Source organism: Salvelinus alpinus, chromosome 16 (genome assembly GCF_045679555.1).
Source record: "Salvelinus alpinus chromosome 16, SLU_Salpinus.1, whole genome shotgun sequence".
In the NCBI taxonomy this organism is placed as follows: domain Eukaryota; kingdom Metazoa; phylum Chordata; class Actinopteri; order Salmoniformes; family Salmonidae; genus Salvelinus; species Salvelinus alpinus.
The window spans coordinates 45,601,507-45,618,926 of record NC_092101.1 but is presented as its reverse complement, the minus strand read 5'-3'; the positions used below and the strand labels follow the sequence as shown (position 1 = coordinate 45,618,926).

Sequence of the window (17,420 nt, the reverse complement as noted above, 5' to 3'; positions counted from 1 at the left end):
TCATTACTACAACTACCACCATCATTACTACAACTACCATCATCATTACTACAACTACCATCATCATTACTACTACAACTACCATCATCATTACTACAACTACCATCATCATTACTACAACTACCATCATCATTACTACTACAACTACCATCATCATTACTACAACTACCATCATCATTACTACAACTACCATTATCATTACTACAACTACCATCATCACTACTACTACTACCACCATCATCATTACTACAACTACCATCATCATTACTACAACTACCATTATCATTACTACAACTACCATCATCACTACTACAACTACCATCATCACTACTACTACTACCACCATCATTACTACAACTACCATCATCATTACTACAACTACCATCATTACTACAACTACCATCATCATTACTACAACTACCATCATCATTACTACAACTACCATCATCATTACTACAACTACCATCATCATTACTACTACAACTACCATCATCATTACTACAACTACCACCATCATTACTACAACTACCATCATCATTACTACAACTACCACCATCATTACTACAACTACCATCATCATTACTACTACAACTACCATCATCATTACTACAACTACCATCATCATTACTACAACTACCATCATCATTACTACTACTACCATCATCATTACTACAACTACCATCATCATTACTACAACTACCATCATCATTACTACAACTACCATCATCATTACTACAACTACCATTATCATTACTACAACTACCATCATCACTACTACTACTACCACCATCATCATTACTACAACTACCACCATCATTACTACAACTACCATCATCATCACTACTACTACCACCATCATCATTACTACAACTACCATCATCATTACTACAACTACCATCATCATTACTACAACTACCATCATCATTACTACTACAACTACCATCATCATTACTACTACAACTACCATCATCATCACTACTACAACTACCATCATCATCACTACTACTACCACCATCATCATTACTACAACTACCATCATCATTACTACAACTACCATCATCACTACTACTACTACCACCATCATCACTACTACTACCACCATCATCACTACTACTACCACCATCATCACTACTACTACCACCATCATCATTACTACAACTACCATCATCATTACTACAACTACCATCATCATTACTACAACTACCATCATCATTACTACTACAACTACCATCATCATTACTACTACAACTACCATCATCATCACTACTACAACTACCATCATCATCACTACTACTACCACCATCATCATTACTACAACTACCATCATCATTACTACAACTACCATCATCACTACTACTACTACCACCATCATCACTACTACTACCACCATCATCACTACTACTACCACCATCATCATTACTACAACTACCATCATCATTACTACTACAACTACCATCATCATTACTACAACTACCATCATCATTACTACTACAACTACCATCATCATTACTACTACAACTACCATCATCATTACTACAACTACCATCATCATTACTACAACTACCATCATCATTACTACTACTACCACCATCATCATTACTACAACTACCATCATCATTACTACAACTACCACCATCACTACTACTACTACCACCATCATCACTACTACTACCACCATCATCACTACTACTACCACCATCATCATTACTACAACTACCATCATCATTACTACTACAACTACCATCATCATTACTACTACAACTACCATCATCATTACTACTACAACTACCATCATCATTACTACTACAACTACCATCATCATTACTACTACAACTACCATCATCATTACTACTACAACTACCATCATCATTACTACTACAACTACCATCATCAGTACTACTACAACTACCATCATCAGTACTACTACAACTACCATCATCAGTACTACTACAACTACCATCATCATTACTACTACAACTACCATCATCATTACTACTACAACTACCATCATCATTACTACTACAACTACCATCATCATTACTACTACAACTACCATCATCATTACTACCACTACCATCATCATTACAACTACCATCATCACTACTACTACAACTACCATCGTCATTACTACTACAACTACCATCGTCATTACTACTACAACTACCATCGTCATTACTACTACAACTACCATCGTCATTACTACTACAACTACCATCGTCATTACTACTACAACTACCATCGTCATTACTACTACAACTACCATCGTCATTACCACTACATCTACCGTCGTCGTCACCGCTACAACCACTACCGTCGTCGTCACCGCTACAACCACTACCGTCGTCGTCACCGCTACAACCACTACCGTCGTCGTCACCGCTACAACCACTACCGTCGTCGTCACCGCTACAACCACTACCGTCGTCGTCACCGCTACAACCACTACCGTCGTCGTCACCGCTACAACCACTACCGTCGTCGTCACCGCTACAACCACTACCGTCGTCGTCACCGCTACAACCACTACCGTCGTCGTCACCGCTACAACCACTACCGTCGTCGTCACCGCTACAACCACTACCGTCGTCGTCACCGCTACAACCACTACCGTCGTCGTCACCGCTACAACCACTACCGTTGTCGTCACCGCTACAACCACTACCGTCGTCGTCACCGCTACAACCACTACCGTCGTCGTCACCGCTACAACCACTACCGTCGTCGTCACCGCTACAACCACTACCGTCGTCGTCACCGCTACAACCACTACCGTCGTCGTCACCGCTACAACCACTACCGTCGTCGTTACCGCTACAACCACTACCGTCGTCGTTACCGCTACAACCACTACCGTCGTCGTCGTTACCACTACCGTCGTCGTCGTTACCGCTACAACCACTACCGTCGTCGTCGTTACTATTTGGAATGATAATCACAACAGCAATAATAATAATAATAGTAATAACAATAATAATAAGTAAGTTACTGTTTACTATGCAGATGTTATTATTCAGTGTCCCTCAGGCTATGGCAGGCAAATACATATTTAGCTGCAAGAGGAGCCATTGCTCCTTCGCCATATTGGAAAATATGCAGTATTTTGTTTTTTTATGTGTTATTTCTTACATCGGTACCCCAGGTAATCTTAGGTTTCATTACATACAGTCGGGAGGAACTACTGAATATACGATTAACGTCAACTCATCATCGTTCCTACCAGGAATATGACTTTCCCGAAACGGATCCAATGTTTTGCCTTCCACCCAATACAATGGATCTGATCCCAGCCGGCGACCCTGTGCGACGCCGTAAAAGGGGCAAACGAGGCGGTCTCGTGGTCAGGCTTCGGAGACGGGCACATCGCGCTCCACTCCCTAGCATACTACTCGCCAATGTCCAGTCTCTTGACAATAAGGTTGATGAAATCCGAGCACGGGTAGCATTCCAGAGAGACATCAGGGATTGCAACGTGCTCTGCTTCACGGAAACATGGCTAACTCAAGAGACGCTAACGGAGTCGGTGCAGCCAGCTGGTTTCTTCATGCATCGCGCCGACAGAAACAAACATCTTTCTGGTAAGAAGAGGGGCGGGGGGGTATGCCTTATGATTAACGAGACGTGGTGTGATCATCATAACAACACACAGGAACTCAAGTCATTCTGTTCACCTGATCTAGAACTCCTCACAATCAAATGTCGACCGCATTATCTACCAAGGGAATTCTCTTCAATCATAATCACAGCCGTATATATTCCCCCCCAAGCAGACACATCGATGGCCCTGAACAAACTTTATCTGACTCTTTGTAAACTGGAAACCACACACCCTGAGGCTGCATTCATCGTAGCTGGGGATTTTAACAAGGCTAATCTAAAAACAAAACTCCCTAAATTCTATCAGCATATCGATTGTGCTACCAGGGCTGGAAAAACCCTAGATCATTGTTATACTAATTTCCGCGACGCATACAATGCCCTCCCCCGCCCCCCTTTCGGAAAAGCTGACCACGACTCCATTTTGATTCCAGCCTACAAACAGAAACTAAAACAACAAGCTCCCGCGCTCAGGTCTGTTCAACGCTGGTCCGACCAATCTGAATCCACGCTTCAAGACTGCTTCGATCACGCGGATTGGAATATGTTCCGCATTGCGTCCAACAACAATATTGACGAATATGCTGATTCGGTGAGCGAGTTCATTAGGAAGTGCATTGACGATGTCGTACCCACAGCAACGATTAAAACATTCCCAAACCAGAAACCGTGGATTGACGGCAGCATTCGCGTGAAACTGAAAGCGCGAACCACTGCTTTTAACCAGGGCAAGGTGAACGGAAGCATGACCGAATACAAACAGTGTAGCTATTCTCTCCGCAAGGCAATCAAACAGGCTAAGTCCCAGTACAGAGACAAAATCGAGTCGCAATTCAACAGCTCAGACACAAGAGGTATGTGGCAGGGTCTACAGTCAATCACGGATTACAAAAAGAAAACCATCCCCGTCGCGGACCAGGATGTCTTGCTCCCAGACAGGCTAAACAACTTTTTTGCCCGCTTTGAGGACAATACAGTGCCACTGACACGGCCCCCTACCAAAACCTGCGGGCTCTCCTTCACTGCAGCCGAGGTGAGTAAAACATTTAAACGTGTTAACCCTCGCAAGGCTGCAGGCCCAGACGGCATTCCCAGCCGCGTCCTCAGAGCATGCGCAGACCAGCTGGCTGGTGTGTTTACGGACATATTCAATCAATCCTTATCCCAGTCTGCTGTTCCCACATGCTTCAAGAGGGCCACCATTGTTCCTGTTCCCAAGAAAGCTAAGGTAACTGAGCTAAACGACTACCGCCCCGTAGCACTCACTTCCGTCATCATGAAGTGCTTTGAGAGACTAGTCAAGGACCATATCACCTCCACCCTACCGGACACCCTAGACCCACTCCAATTTGCTTACCGACCCAATAGGTCCACAGACGACGCAATCGCAACCACACTGCACACTGCCCTAACCCATCTGGACAAGAGGAATACCCATGTGAGAATGCTGTTCATCGATTACAGCTCAGCATTTAACACCATAGTACCCTCCAAACTCGTCATCAAGCTCGAGACCCTGGGTCTCGACCCCGCCCTGTGCAACTGGGTCCTGGACTTCCTGACGGGCCGCCCCCAGGTGGTGAGGGTAGGTAACAACATCTCCACCCCGCTGATCCTCAACACTGGGGCCCCACAAGGGTGCGTTCTGAGCCCTCTCCTGTACTCCCTGTTCACCCACGACTGCGTGGCCATGCACGCCTCCAACTCAATCATCAAGTTTGCGGATGACACTACAGTGGTAGGCTTGATTATCAACAACGACGAGACGGCCTACAGGGAGGAGGTGAGGGCCCTCGGAGTGTGGTGTCAGGAAAATAACCTCACACTCAACGTCAACAAAACAAAGGAGATGATTGTGGACTTCAGGAAACAGCAGAGGGAGCACCCCCCTATCCACATCGACGGGTCAGTAGTGGAGAAGGTGGAAAGTTTTAAGTTCCTCGGTGTACACATCACGGACAAACTGAATTGGTCCACCCACACAGACAGCGTTGTGAAGAAGGCGCAGCAGCGCCTCTTCAACCTCAGGAGGCTGAAGAAATTCGGCTTGTCACCAAAAGCACTCACAAACTTCTACAGATGCACAATCGAGAGCATCCTGTCGGGCTGTATCACCGCCTGGTACGGCAACTGCTCCGCCCACAACCGTAAGGCTCTCCAGAGGGTAGTGAGGTCTGCAGAACGCACCACCGGGGGCAAACTACCTGCCCTCCAGGACACCTACACCACCCGATGTCACAGGAAGGCCATAAAGATCATCAAGGACAACAACCACCCAAGCCACTGCCTGTTCACCCCGCTATCATCCAGAAGGCGAGGTCAGTACAGGTGCATCAAAGCAGGGACCGAGAGACTGAAAAACAGCTTCTATCTCAAGGCCATCAGACTGTTAAACAGCCACCACTAACATTTAGCGGCCGCTGCCAACATACTGACTCAACTCCAGCCACTTTAAAAATGGGAATTGATGGAAATTATGTAAAAATGTACCACTAGCCACTTTAAACAATGCCACTTAATATAATGTTTACATACCCTACATTACCCATCTCATATGTATATACTGTACTCTATATCATCTACTGCATCTTGCCATCTTTATGTAATACATGTACCACTAGCCACTTTAAACTATGCCACTTTATGTTTACATACCCTACAGTACTCATCTCATATGTATATACCGTACTCTATACCATCTACTGCATCTTGCCATGCCGTTCTGTACCACCACTCATTCATATATCTTTATGTACATATTCTTTATCCCTTTACACTTGTGTGTGTGTATAAGGTAGTAGTTGTGGAATTGTTAGGTTAGATTACTTGTTGGTTATTACTGCATTGTCGGAACTAGAAGCACAAGCATTTCGCTACACTCGCATTAACATCTGCTAACCATGTGTATGTGACTAATAAAATTTGATTTGATTTGATTTGATATGAGTATTTTTAGTTTTTCCTCTGGGTTTAATAAGTTAAAATTTGGAATAAATGTAGTAATTTCTGTGAATAATGAATCTCTTGGTGAGGAATATTTCTCACAGTAAAGGAGAAAGTGTGAAATCTCTGTTTCTGCCTCCCCTGTTCGGCAGTGACCACATACGTGCTCCTCTTTGGGTAGCCATGTCTTTTTATGTCTGCTGGTTTCTATTGCCAGTTGGTGGTCACTCAGCCTGTACTTGGTAACGATCTGTCTCTGCTTCGTATCTATGACAGAGTAGAGATAATCAGCCAATTCATATTCTCTGTTTAGGGCCAGCAAGCAATTTAGTCGGCTTTGGGATTTTGTTTTGTTTTTCCAATTTTGTAAATTAGTCCTTTTTGATTGGTTCATGATTTTGTTTATTGGAATTCTTTATTTTGAAGCAGTGCTGGTGTCAGCTTGGTTGGTTAGGTCCAACACCAGCTGACTGAGAGGGCTCGTTTCTGGGCTCAGCTCTTGGGTTTGAAGTGCTTTAAATTGCGGACTTGAATTTGGACTTGAATTTAGATGTAGCCAAAATGTTGATGATCTAATCTGTATTTACATTACCACTGGAAAGAGGCCCAATTCTGCCCTTCCTGCATTAGTTGTGGTATTTCTCTGGACTTGTTGAATTTTCGGACAGAATTCTGCATGTAGGGCTTCAATTGGATGTTTGTCCCACATTTTAAATGTCAGTTTATTGAGTGGCCCCCAAACCTAACTTCCGTAAAGAGCTATTGGTAGGATTACACTGTCAAATATTTTGGTCCAAATTCTAATTGGGATGTTGATTTGGAATCATTTCATAATTATTGCAAACAATCCTCTGCGGGCTTTTACTTTGAGTGCATTCACTGCCATATTAAAGGTTCCCGATGCAGATGTGGTCAGACCAAGGTACAAGTCATTTTTAGTGTGTTCAATTATTTTGTTGTTCAGAGTGAATTTATATTTGTGTTCCTGACATCTGTTTTTTTTGTGGGGGGAAATCATGATTAAAAAAAAAAGTATTTTCTGCCAGGACCCAATTATGTCAATATTGCTCTAGAATGTTAAGGTTCTGTTGAAGACCTTCTTTGGTTGGTGATAGAAGTACCAAATCAACAGCATATAGCAGGTATTTCACCTCTGTGTCAAATAGTGTGAGTCCTGGCGCTGGAGAATGGTCCAACATGTCTGCTAATTCATTGATATAAATGTTGAAAAGATTTGGACTCAAACTGCAACCTTGTCTCTGTCGCGGCTGTTGAAGGAACTGGACCAAGGTGCAGCGTGGTAAGCGTACATTTTCTTTATTAAATAAAAATGACGCCGAACAAAACAATAAACACTACAAAAACAAACCGTGAAGCTGAAGGCTATGTGCCCTAAACAAAGTCAACTTCCCACAAAGACAGGTGGGAAAAAGGGCTACCTAAGTATGGTTCTCAATCAGAGACAACGATAGACAGCTGCCTCTGATTGAGAACCACACCCGGCCAAACACAAAGCATTGCCTTTAAATTATTTAACTTGGGTCAAACGTTTTGCGTAGCCTTCCATAAGCTTCCCACAAAAAGTTGGGTGAATTTTGGCCCATTCCTCCTGACAGAGCTGGTGTAACTGTGTCAGGTTTGTAGGCCTCCTTGCTCGCACACACTTTTTCAGTTCTGCCCACACATTTTCTATAGGATTGAGGTCAGGGCTTTGTGACGGCCTCTCCAATACCTTGACTTTGTTTTCCTTGAGCCATTTTGCCACAACTTTGGAAGTTTGCTTGGCATCATTGTCCATTTGGAAGACCCATTTGTGACCAAGCTTTAACTTTCTGACTGATGTCTTGAGATGTTGCTTCAATATATCCACATAATTTTGCCACCTCATGATGCCATCTATTTTGTAAAGTGCACCAGTCCCTCCTGCAGCAAAGCACCCCCACAACATGATGCTGCCACCCCTGTGCTTCACGGTTGGGATGGTGTTCTTCAGCTTGCAAGCCTCCCCCTTTTACCTCCAAACATAACAATGGTCATTATGGCCAAACAGTTCTATTTGTGTTTCATCAGACCAGAGTACATTTCTCAAAAAAGTACGATCTTTGTCCCCATGTGCAGTTGCAAACCATAGTCTGGCCTTTTTATGGCGGTTTTGGAGCAGTGGCTTCTTCCTTGCTGAGCAGCCTTTCAGGTTATGTCGATTTAGGACTCGTTTTACTGTGGATATAGATACTTTTGTACCTGTTTCCTCCAGCATCTTCACAAGGTCCTTTGCTGTTGTTCTGGGATTGATTTGCACTTTTCGCACCACAGTACGTTCATCTCTAGGAGACAGAACGCATCTCCTTCCTGAGCGGTATGACGGCTGCATGGTCCCATGGTGTTTATACTTGCATACTATTGTTTGTACAGATGAACATGGTACCTTCAGGCGTCTGGCCCAAGGATGAACCAGACTATATATACAGTGTTGTAACGATGTATATCGGGTTTGTTTTTGAATTCTTTGGAGGTTTGTGTAATCTGAAGGAAATATGTGTCTCTAATATGGTCATTTTGTGGGCAGTGTGCATGTAGCCTGTCTTCTCTTGAGAATCCGGTCCTACTGCGACCTTTCTCAATAGCAAGGCTATGCTCACTGAGTCTATACATAGTCAAAGCTTTCTGTAAATTTGTGTCAGTCACAGTGGTCAGGTATTCTGCCACTGTGTACTCTCTGTTTAGGGCCAAATAGCATTCTAGTTTGCGCAGTTTTTTTGTTAATTCTTTCCATTGTGTCAAGTAATTATCTTTTTGTTTTCTCATGATTTTGTTCGGTCTAATTGTGTTGCTGTCCTGCGGCTCTGTGGGGTCTGTTTCTGAACAGAGCCCCAGGACCAGCTTGCTTAGGGGACTCTTCTCCAGGTTCATCTCTCTGTAGGTGATGGCTTTGTTATGGAAGATTTGGGAATCGCTTCCTTTTAGGATGGTTGTGGAATTTAACTGGTCTTCTCTGGATTTTGATAATTAGCGGGTATCGCCCTAATTCTGCTCTGCATGCATTATCATAACCATAAAGGGCAATGGGTTCTATAACTGATTCAAGTATCTCTCTCTGTTCCTCTCTCTGTTCTTCTCTCTCTCTGTTTCTCTCTCTGTTCTTCTCTCTTTCTGTTTCTCTCTTTCTGTTTCTCTCTCTGTTTCTCTCTCTGTTTCTCTCTCTGTTTCTCTCTCTGTTTCTCTCTCTTCCCCTCTCTCAATCTCTCTCTCTTTCTCTCTCTCTTTCTCTCTCTTCCTCTCTCTCTTCGTCTCTCTCTCTCTCTTCTTCTCTCTCTTCCCCTCTCTCTCTTTCTCTCTCTCTTTCTCTCTTTCTCTCTCTCTTCCTCTCTCTTCTTCTCTCTTCCGCTCTCTCTTCTTCTCTCTTCCTCTCTCTCTCTTCTTCTCTCTCTCTTTCTCTCTTCCTCTCTCTCTCTTCTTCTCTCTCTCTTTTTCTCTCTTCCTCTCTCTCTTCTACTCTCTCTCTTTTTCTCTCTCTGGTTTCCTTCTCTGTTACATGAATAATGGAGAGAGGAGGAAGTGATGGTGAAAGTGGAGCTACAGCCTTTCCTCTCCCGGCGCTGCGCTCCGTCACACTCTGAACCAGCTCATCAGGCTAATGAGGAGAGAGGCTGGGGAATGAGGGAGAGTGGAGGGGGTAGGGGTGTAGGTGACAGGGTTTGGATGGGTGATTGGGGGGTGAACTGATTCATACTAGTCAGTGGTCCGTTTTTGTAGGCAGAATTCCGAAAACCAGGCTCAGAGATCATTTGCAATCAAAGATGGGATTAAACAGGTCGGATTGAAATAGACTTGTATTGACCTTAATAACAAGATAACAGTATCTTTTATCTTCTATATTTTCTTTGTCAGAATATTGTTTATTTTTTATTGTGTTGCCCCAGAAACTGATTTTGACTGAATTGGACTGTGTGTTATGTTTGAGTGATACATTACGTACATCGTTTGCGCCTCCAGAATGAGTGAGTGCTGGCCGTTAATTGTTCTTTCCTCGTTAGTGCATCTCCCCTGCTCTGATGTAAACTGGCAGTCTTAACTGATCCTGTTAACGAGAGTGTGGGATGGAGAGATGTAGAACCCAGATGCCTCGTGGGTATTTTGACACGGAGCCGGATCAGTGAGAAGAGAGGGGTGCTAGCGTCAGCCCCATCTGAAACCTCAGCAGGAGAGGAGACTAGACTGTTAATAACCACTAGTGAGGGTAACTCGTGGCCCAAACAACACTCCAGCCCAGCCAAATGTCAGGCTGGAGCACAGCAGGCATCCTCACTGGCTTATGGACCACAGCAAGTGGTCCAGCTAGAGAAAAAACATCTTCAAGACACAATCTTTGCAGTTACGTCCGTACATTTTTAAGTGATGTTTTTTTGTGTGCCAGGCTACGTCACTTAGCCAGCTGTTTGTTTTATGAATATAGGCTATTTTGTGATAGAATATGTAGGATTTCCATCATGGATTTGACAAAGGATGAGCAGTCAGGGTGTGTAATTTAGTCCTTGATGACTTTATTCATATATTTAAAAGCAGATCATGTTGTATGGGAGTCAGACGTTGAACTGAGCTGATGATATGTAGTCTCCCTCGCCAGCTTTGGTTATTTTTAATTCTGCTAATTATATATATTTTTTTGCATTTGAATGCTGATTAATTATTTGAAAAGAGGCTGTTAATGTACATTTCAGAAGAGGGGGGAAAAAAGGCTCCCAATCCCAGGAGAGATCGTGTTGTGCAAACACACTGTAAGTTCTTCAAAGCCCGGCACTCGAAGGCAAATGAACCCGGAATACCAGAAAACTAAAGCCTAACCAAACCAACAACAATAGTGGTGATGGCGAACATCCCTGGCGTGTGCCACACTGCAACTCAACGACACGTCGACAGATTTACAGCTAATTAACCTGATTAACCTTTACTAAATCACCCGGATTCTATTGCCACGGAGACGGTGTTTCACTCTGCAACTCCTGAACGCGGCATTTTAATTGGCTACATGGGGGAATGCTCAAGCTCCCTCTGTCTCCTGTCCTGACAACCAGACAGAGACAGACAGAGTCTCGCAGGGAAGGATACACACCAACACACACGTGTGACTCGTGTGTGTGTGTGTGTGTGTGTGTGTGTGAGAGAATCAAGCATTGTGTTTGTGCAAGGGAGTGTTCGTATTGTATCCCGGTCTGTGGGTTGGGATTGTGTGTGTGTGTGTCATGGTCGTGTGACGGAGCCGATGCTGACAGATAGTGAGAGTCATCCTAATTGTGAAGCCTGTATCTATCTACTGTGTAGAGTCAGGCCAGGCAGGCCACTCACTCACTCACTCACTCACTCACTCACTCACTCATCTGGCTGAGGGGAGAAAACATGACCTACCTGGATCCTCTATTTGCTTTTTGTCACACGTCAACTGATCTACTCTCACTGCATAGAGTCACTTTGTCTTCCCTCAAAGTAGCCACCCTTTGCTTTGATGACAGCCTTGCACACTCTTGGCATTCTCTCAACCAGCTTCACGAGGTAGTCACCTGGAATGCATTTCAATTAACAGGTGTGCTTTGTTAAGTTAATTTGTGGAATTTCTTTCCTTCGTCATTTGTTTGAGCCAATCAGTTGTGTTGTGACAAGGTAGGGGTGATATACGGAAAATAGCACTATTTGGTGAAATACCAAGTCCATATTATGTCAATAACAGCTCAAATAAGCAAAGAGAAATGACAGTTCATCATTACTTTAAGACATTAAGGTCAGTCAGTCCTTAAAATGTCAAGAACTTTGAAAGTTTCTTCAGGTGCAGTCGCAAAAACCATCAAGCACTATGATGAAACTGTCTCTCATGAGGACTGCCACAGGAAAGGAAGACCCAGAGTTATCTCTGCTGCAGAGGATAAGTTCATTAGAGTTACCAGCCTCAGAAATCGCCAATTTTTTTTTATTTTTTTATATTTGTTTTTTTTAAACATGAATTTTAAAATATTCTTCTTGGCAACACTTTAAAGTGCATTACACAGACCTGGGGCTATTCAGTAGAAACTAACAGTGGAATGCACTGTGGTATGTAATTACACTGTAACAAGCTATAACAAGCAATTAGTACACTGTACACACTACTTTAGATATCACCGTTTTGAATATCATTGGCAAACAGAATTGACTACATTTAAGGACCTGTACACTTTTGCTACAAGGTGATTTATATGTCATTCCCATACCGTTATTGTGGAACTCAATGGATGGCATCTGTGTGGTCTTCTGTTGTCAATCCCACATTGAATCTCTGCCAAAACCAGTGTAACCTGAGCTGTGCTGGAGATATATAAGAGCAGGTCAGACTGTGTGTGTGTGTGTGCGCTCTCTCTAAAACAAAGGCTTTCAGGTCCATAGAGACGCAGACAGTACCCAGGCAACAGTCACCTCAGCAACACACTGTTGTCTCAGGCTCTGTAATGCTCAGGCTGTCTCCAGGAGTGTGGTGTTTGTAGTCTGTGAGTGTTTGGACTGTTAGATGGCGGAGTGAGGAGTTCTCGAGAGGTAATGTTGAGGTAACAGGATGTTCTACTTCCTGGTATGTTGTTACCTGGCTGTGAGGGAAAGGAGAGGTGTTTTTATTGGGCTAACTTTGATTGGAGCTTGTGACTATAATGTTAAAGGCGCAGTAGGTAGCTTTTTGGCCAACCCGATCAAATTCATGTTGTAATGTGAGTTCTAGATCTGTCATTCTCATTGAACGCAAGTCAAATAAGGGGTATATCTGTTCTATGTGTGCCATTTCTATGCTTCCCGTTCTTATTTTTTGTTTTTTGCTGATCTTACATTGGGTTTTGTACACCAGCTTCAAACAGCTGAAAAAACTATATTTTTGGTTCGTGAAAATCTGTTTCACATTGTTTTAGATGGTACAATGATTCTCCACACTATACTTGCTTATTTTGTCACATAAACTGAAATTGTCTGAACCATGAGAATTTTAGCAACCAGGAAATGGCAGAGTGATTTCTGACTATTGGAGAGGACTGGCCACCCCTCATAGCCTGGTTCCTCTCTAGGTTTCTTCCTAGGTTCTGGCCTTTCCAGGGAGTTTTTCCTAGCCACCGTGCTTCTACACCTGCATTGCTTGCTGTTTGGGGTTTTAGGCTGGTTTCTGTACAGCACTTTGAGACATCTGCTTATGTAAGAAGGGCTGTATAAATACATTTGATTTAGATTGATATTGTAATTTTAACTGTAGGTTATGTTTGTGTTTCTTCAGAGGTGTGAGTGACTGATCTTCTGACACCATGGACATGGACACCCAATCACAAGGCCAGCAGGCAGCAGTACCCTCGTTCCAGCCACAGGTAGGATCCCTTCACCTTAACCTTTCACCCTTAACTCTCACCCAATCACAAGGCCAGCAGGCAGCAGTACCCTCGTTCCAGCCACAAGTAGGATCCCTTTACATTTGTGTTACCTCACAAATTATCATTCAGATTTACACAAGACCTATACTTTGAATTAAAAGTTAGTCAATTCATGTAAATTAAGTTGAGTACAATTTAGGCTATAGTCGATTCCAAGTAAAGTTCAGAACAAAATGAATTTTCAAAAATGACTGTATTTGTAATAGTCAATTTACACATTTGTAGTATTTATAATACTAAGGCCTGATCATACAGTATAGGAAAGGCTAGATGAATGGTGGATAGAGAGTTAGTATTGACTGAAACTCTGGAGGCTGGTGGAGATTCGGGTTTCATAACATTCAGGTTGTTACGGTGCAAATAGCAGTATCGTACATCATCCTCATCGATCTCCTTCATGCACAAGGATGTTTCTGGGTCCACAATATATTGAATGGACTCACCCAGACAATCCATATCCATACACTGGGGACGAAACGGGAAAACAACCGCTTTTTCTAACGCACCAAAAATAGTCCTGTTGTTTTTCTGGTGTATGCAAAGCCAGTGCAATATTAACTGTGAAATAGCCAGGGGCAACATTTTTTAGAAGATGTTTGATATCTAATTTAAGGATAATTGGGTTGTGCACAGAAAAGGAAAGAACGAGAGAAGATTTCATAATTTATTTCATTTTTTTTTCTTCTTCTAATGAGAATCATATTCCATAACGGAGGTTGTGGTAATAATGATTTCCTCTGTCTGTTTTTCACTATTTAGCCTAATTTCAGTTCATTATTTATTTTCATGTTTGTATTAAAATATAGGATATATATTTAGAAGTAGGTCTAATAACATGCATATTATTAGTTTATGCAAGATCAGATTTTACAGTTAGGATGTGAAACACAGCAGACCTATCAGATCCAGATCCAGGCATTCTACTTCCTGTTAGGCATCTACCTCCATACTGTGTCTCTATCAGCCACAGGAGGCTGGTGAGGGGAGGACGGCTCATAATAATGACTGGAATGGCATCGAACACAAGGAACCAATGCTTTTGATGTGTCAATACCATTCCATTCCAGCCATTACTGAGAGCCCGTCCTCCCCAAATGAAGGTGTCACCAGCTGCCTGTGCTATCAGCAGACAAGTGCTTCTCTTTCAACAAGTCCTCTGTCTATTTCACACTTTCTCTGTTTAATCTGCGAAAGGAGAAAAGAAGAACAGAAACCTCCCCTCCTGAACATGTGAGATGTATAATATGTGTGTGGGGAATGACTCTTATCGCTGGCGATGTCATGTCGCCGCGTCCCGGAGGTTTTATACATATACATTAGGTAAAGGGGATGAACTGGTGCCATGTGCATTTTTAGTGGTGCGTTTGCTCTTTGAGTGAGTGGGAGGGAGAGATTCTCAAAACAGGTTTTGATTGTCACTGCAGGTTGTGACAGGCTCAGATCTGTGTGTGTGTGTGTGTGTGTGTGTGTGTGTGTGTGTGTGTGTGTGTGTGTGTGTGTGTGTGTGTGTGTGTGTGTGTGTGTGTGTGTGTGTGTGTGTGTGTGTGTGTGTGTGTGTGTGTGTGTGTGTGTGTGTGTGTGTGTGTGTAAACTGTGAGACAAGGCAGAGGGTTTTAAGCGAGCAAACGTGGCGTGGTACAGGAACAGATTGAAGAGGACCAGAGAGAGAAACACCGGCGGGGTAGGGAAGGAAGGATGGATGGATGAAGTGATGAATATTGTATGGCGGTGCTGAGCTGGCTGAGGATGGGAGAGGAGACGGAGAGAGGGAGGCTGGTGATGAGTAGAGGGGGGTCAGGGAGGCTAGTGAGGGGGTGGGGGGTTGGTGCTCTGTGGGAGGTGGAACCTCTATCGCTGTTTTATTGGTGTTTTACCGAATTTAAAGTCAGCTACCGGAGACACAACTCTCATCTGACTATACCTGCTGAATGGGGCTCACAATAGATTTCATTTTGATTGTTCAGGTTCACCATCAGCAATGGTTTTGGTCGTTTTGTTTTAAACAATCAGTGTATATGGTAATTTTTTATAAATACACGGTAAATTTGGTAATTTCATAATGAGGACAGCAATTGTTTTGCGAGGTGCCAAAGTGACGAGAAGATCACCTGGTGAAAACTCCCAAACGGTCAAAACCATTCAATTTTGAGATGGGGGTGAAATCCAATGTTTTTTGGCTATGTCATAGCTGACTTATAAACCATAAATGTTGATACATTACTAGCTTAATCTACATAAATTACAAGTTAATTAGTCAGTGATGGTGATTTCAGAACCAAAGTGGGGGGGACGAAAAGCATAGGTGAAATATCCATTCCCACCCGCGATGACTTGGAGTTTGAGACAGCATTGGGCTCAGTTCCACTCCCACCCGCGATGACTTGGACTTGAGACAGCAGTGGGCTCAGTTCCACTCCCACCCACGATGACTTGGACTTGAGACAGCATTGGGCTCAGTTCCTTGGATTTGTTGAGTTGAGAGACAGCAACACAATTAGACCCAACCAAAACATGAGAAAACTAAAAGATAATTACTTAAATTTGGAAAGAATTGACCAAAAAATAGAGCAAACTAGAATGCTATTTGGCCCTAAACAGAGAGTACACAGTGGCAGAATACCTGACCAATGTGACTGACCCAAACTTAAGGAAAGCTTTGACTATGTATAGACTCCGTGAGCATAGCCTTGCTATTGAGAAAGGCTGTTGTAGGCAGACATGGCTCTCAAGTGAAGACAGGCTACTTCCTAATCTCCTGCCAAATGTATGACCATGTTAGAGACACATATTTCCCTCAGATTACACAGATCCCCAAAGAATTTGAAAACAAACCCAATTTTGATAACCTCCCATATCTACTGGGTGAAATACCACAGTGTGACATCACAGCAGCAAGATGTGTGACCTGTTGCCACAAGAAAAGGACAACCAGTGAAGAACAAACACCATTGTAAATACAACCCATATTTATGTTTATTTATTTTCCCTTGTGTACTTTAAACATTTGTACATCGTTACAACACTGTATATATACAGATATATACATCTTTATTCTTTTGGAACTTTTGTGAGTAATGTTTACTGTTCGTTTTATTGTTTATTTCACTTTTGTTTATTATTTACTTCACTTGCTTTGGCAATGTTAACATATGTTTCACACATGCTGCAATCTGTACACACCTCTCCTCTGTGTCTCTCCTTCTCTTCTTTCTGTGCTTCTCCTTCTCTCCTCTCTGTGCATCTCCTTCTCTCCTCTGTTGTTAGGGGTCGAGGTGCTGCGCCTCGCCCACATATGTGTCAGTGAGTGTGTGTGTGTGTGTGTGTGTGTGTGTGTATCAGCTGGGAGCGGCTGTGTGTGTGACAGGCCAGTGCGATGAGACGGCCTGTCATTGAGGACTGCCCGGCTGCCCTTTGAAGGCTAGGCCAGGGGGCGACGAGGTGCCGCAAATGGCCTGT

General features: G+C 43.2%; 1 protein-coding gene across 5 annotated transcripts in view; it reads left to right on the top strand.

Annotated features, from left to right (window-relative positions):
• The window catches only part of nek7 (NIMA-related kinase 7), a 150,761-nt gene that overhangs the window by 33,963 nt on the left and 99,378 nt on the right, over nt 1-17,420 (top strand). For all 5 annotated transcript variants that reach the window (XR_011668367.1, XR_011668366.1, XM_071346384.1 and 2 more), the window contains one exon: nt 13,814-13,901. Coding sequence is in view for 2 of the 5 variants with exons in the window: in XM_071346384.1 (XP_071202485.1) it covers nt 13,842-13,901 (60 nt within the window). In the remaining 3 variants the exon portion in view is untranslated. The remainder of the gene's footprint in view (nt 1-13,813; nt 13,902-17,420) is intronic.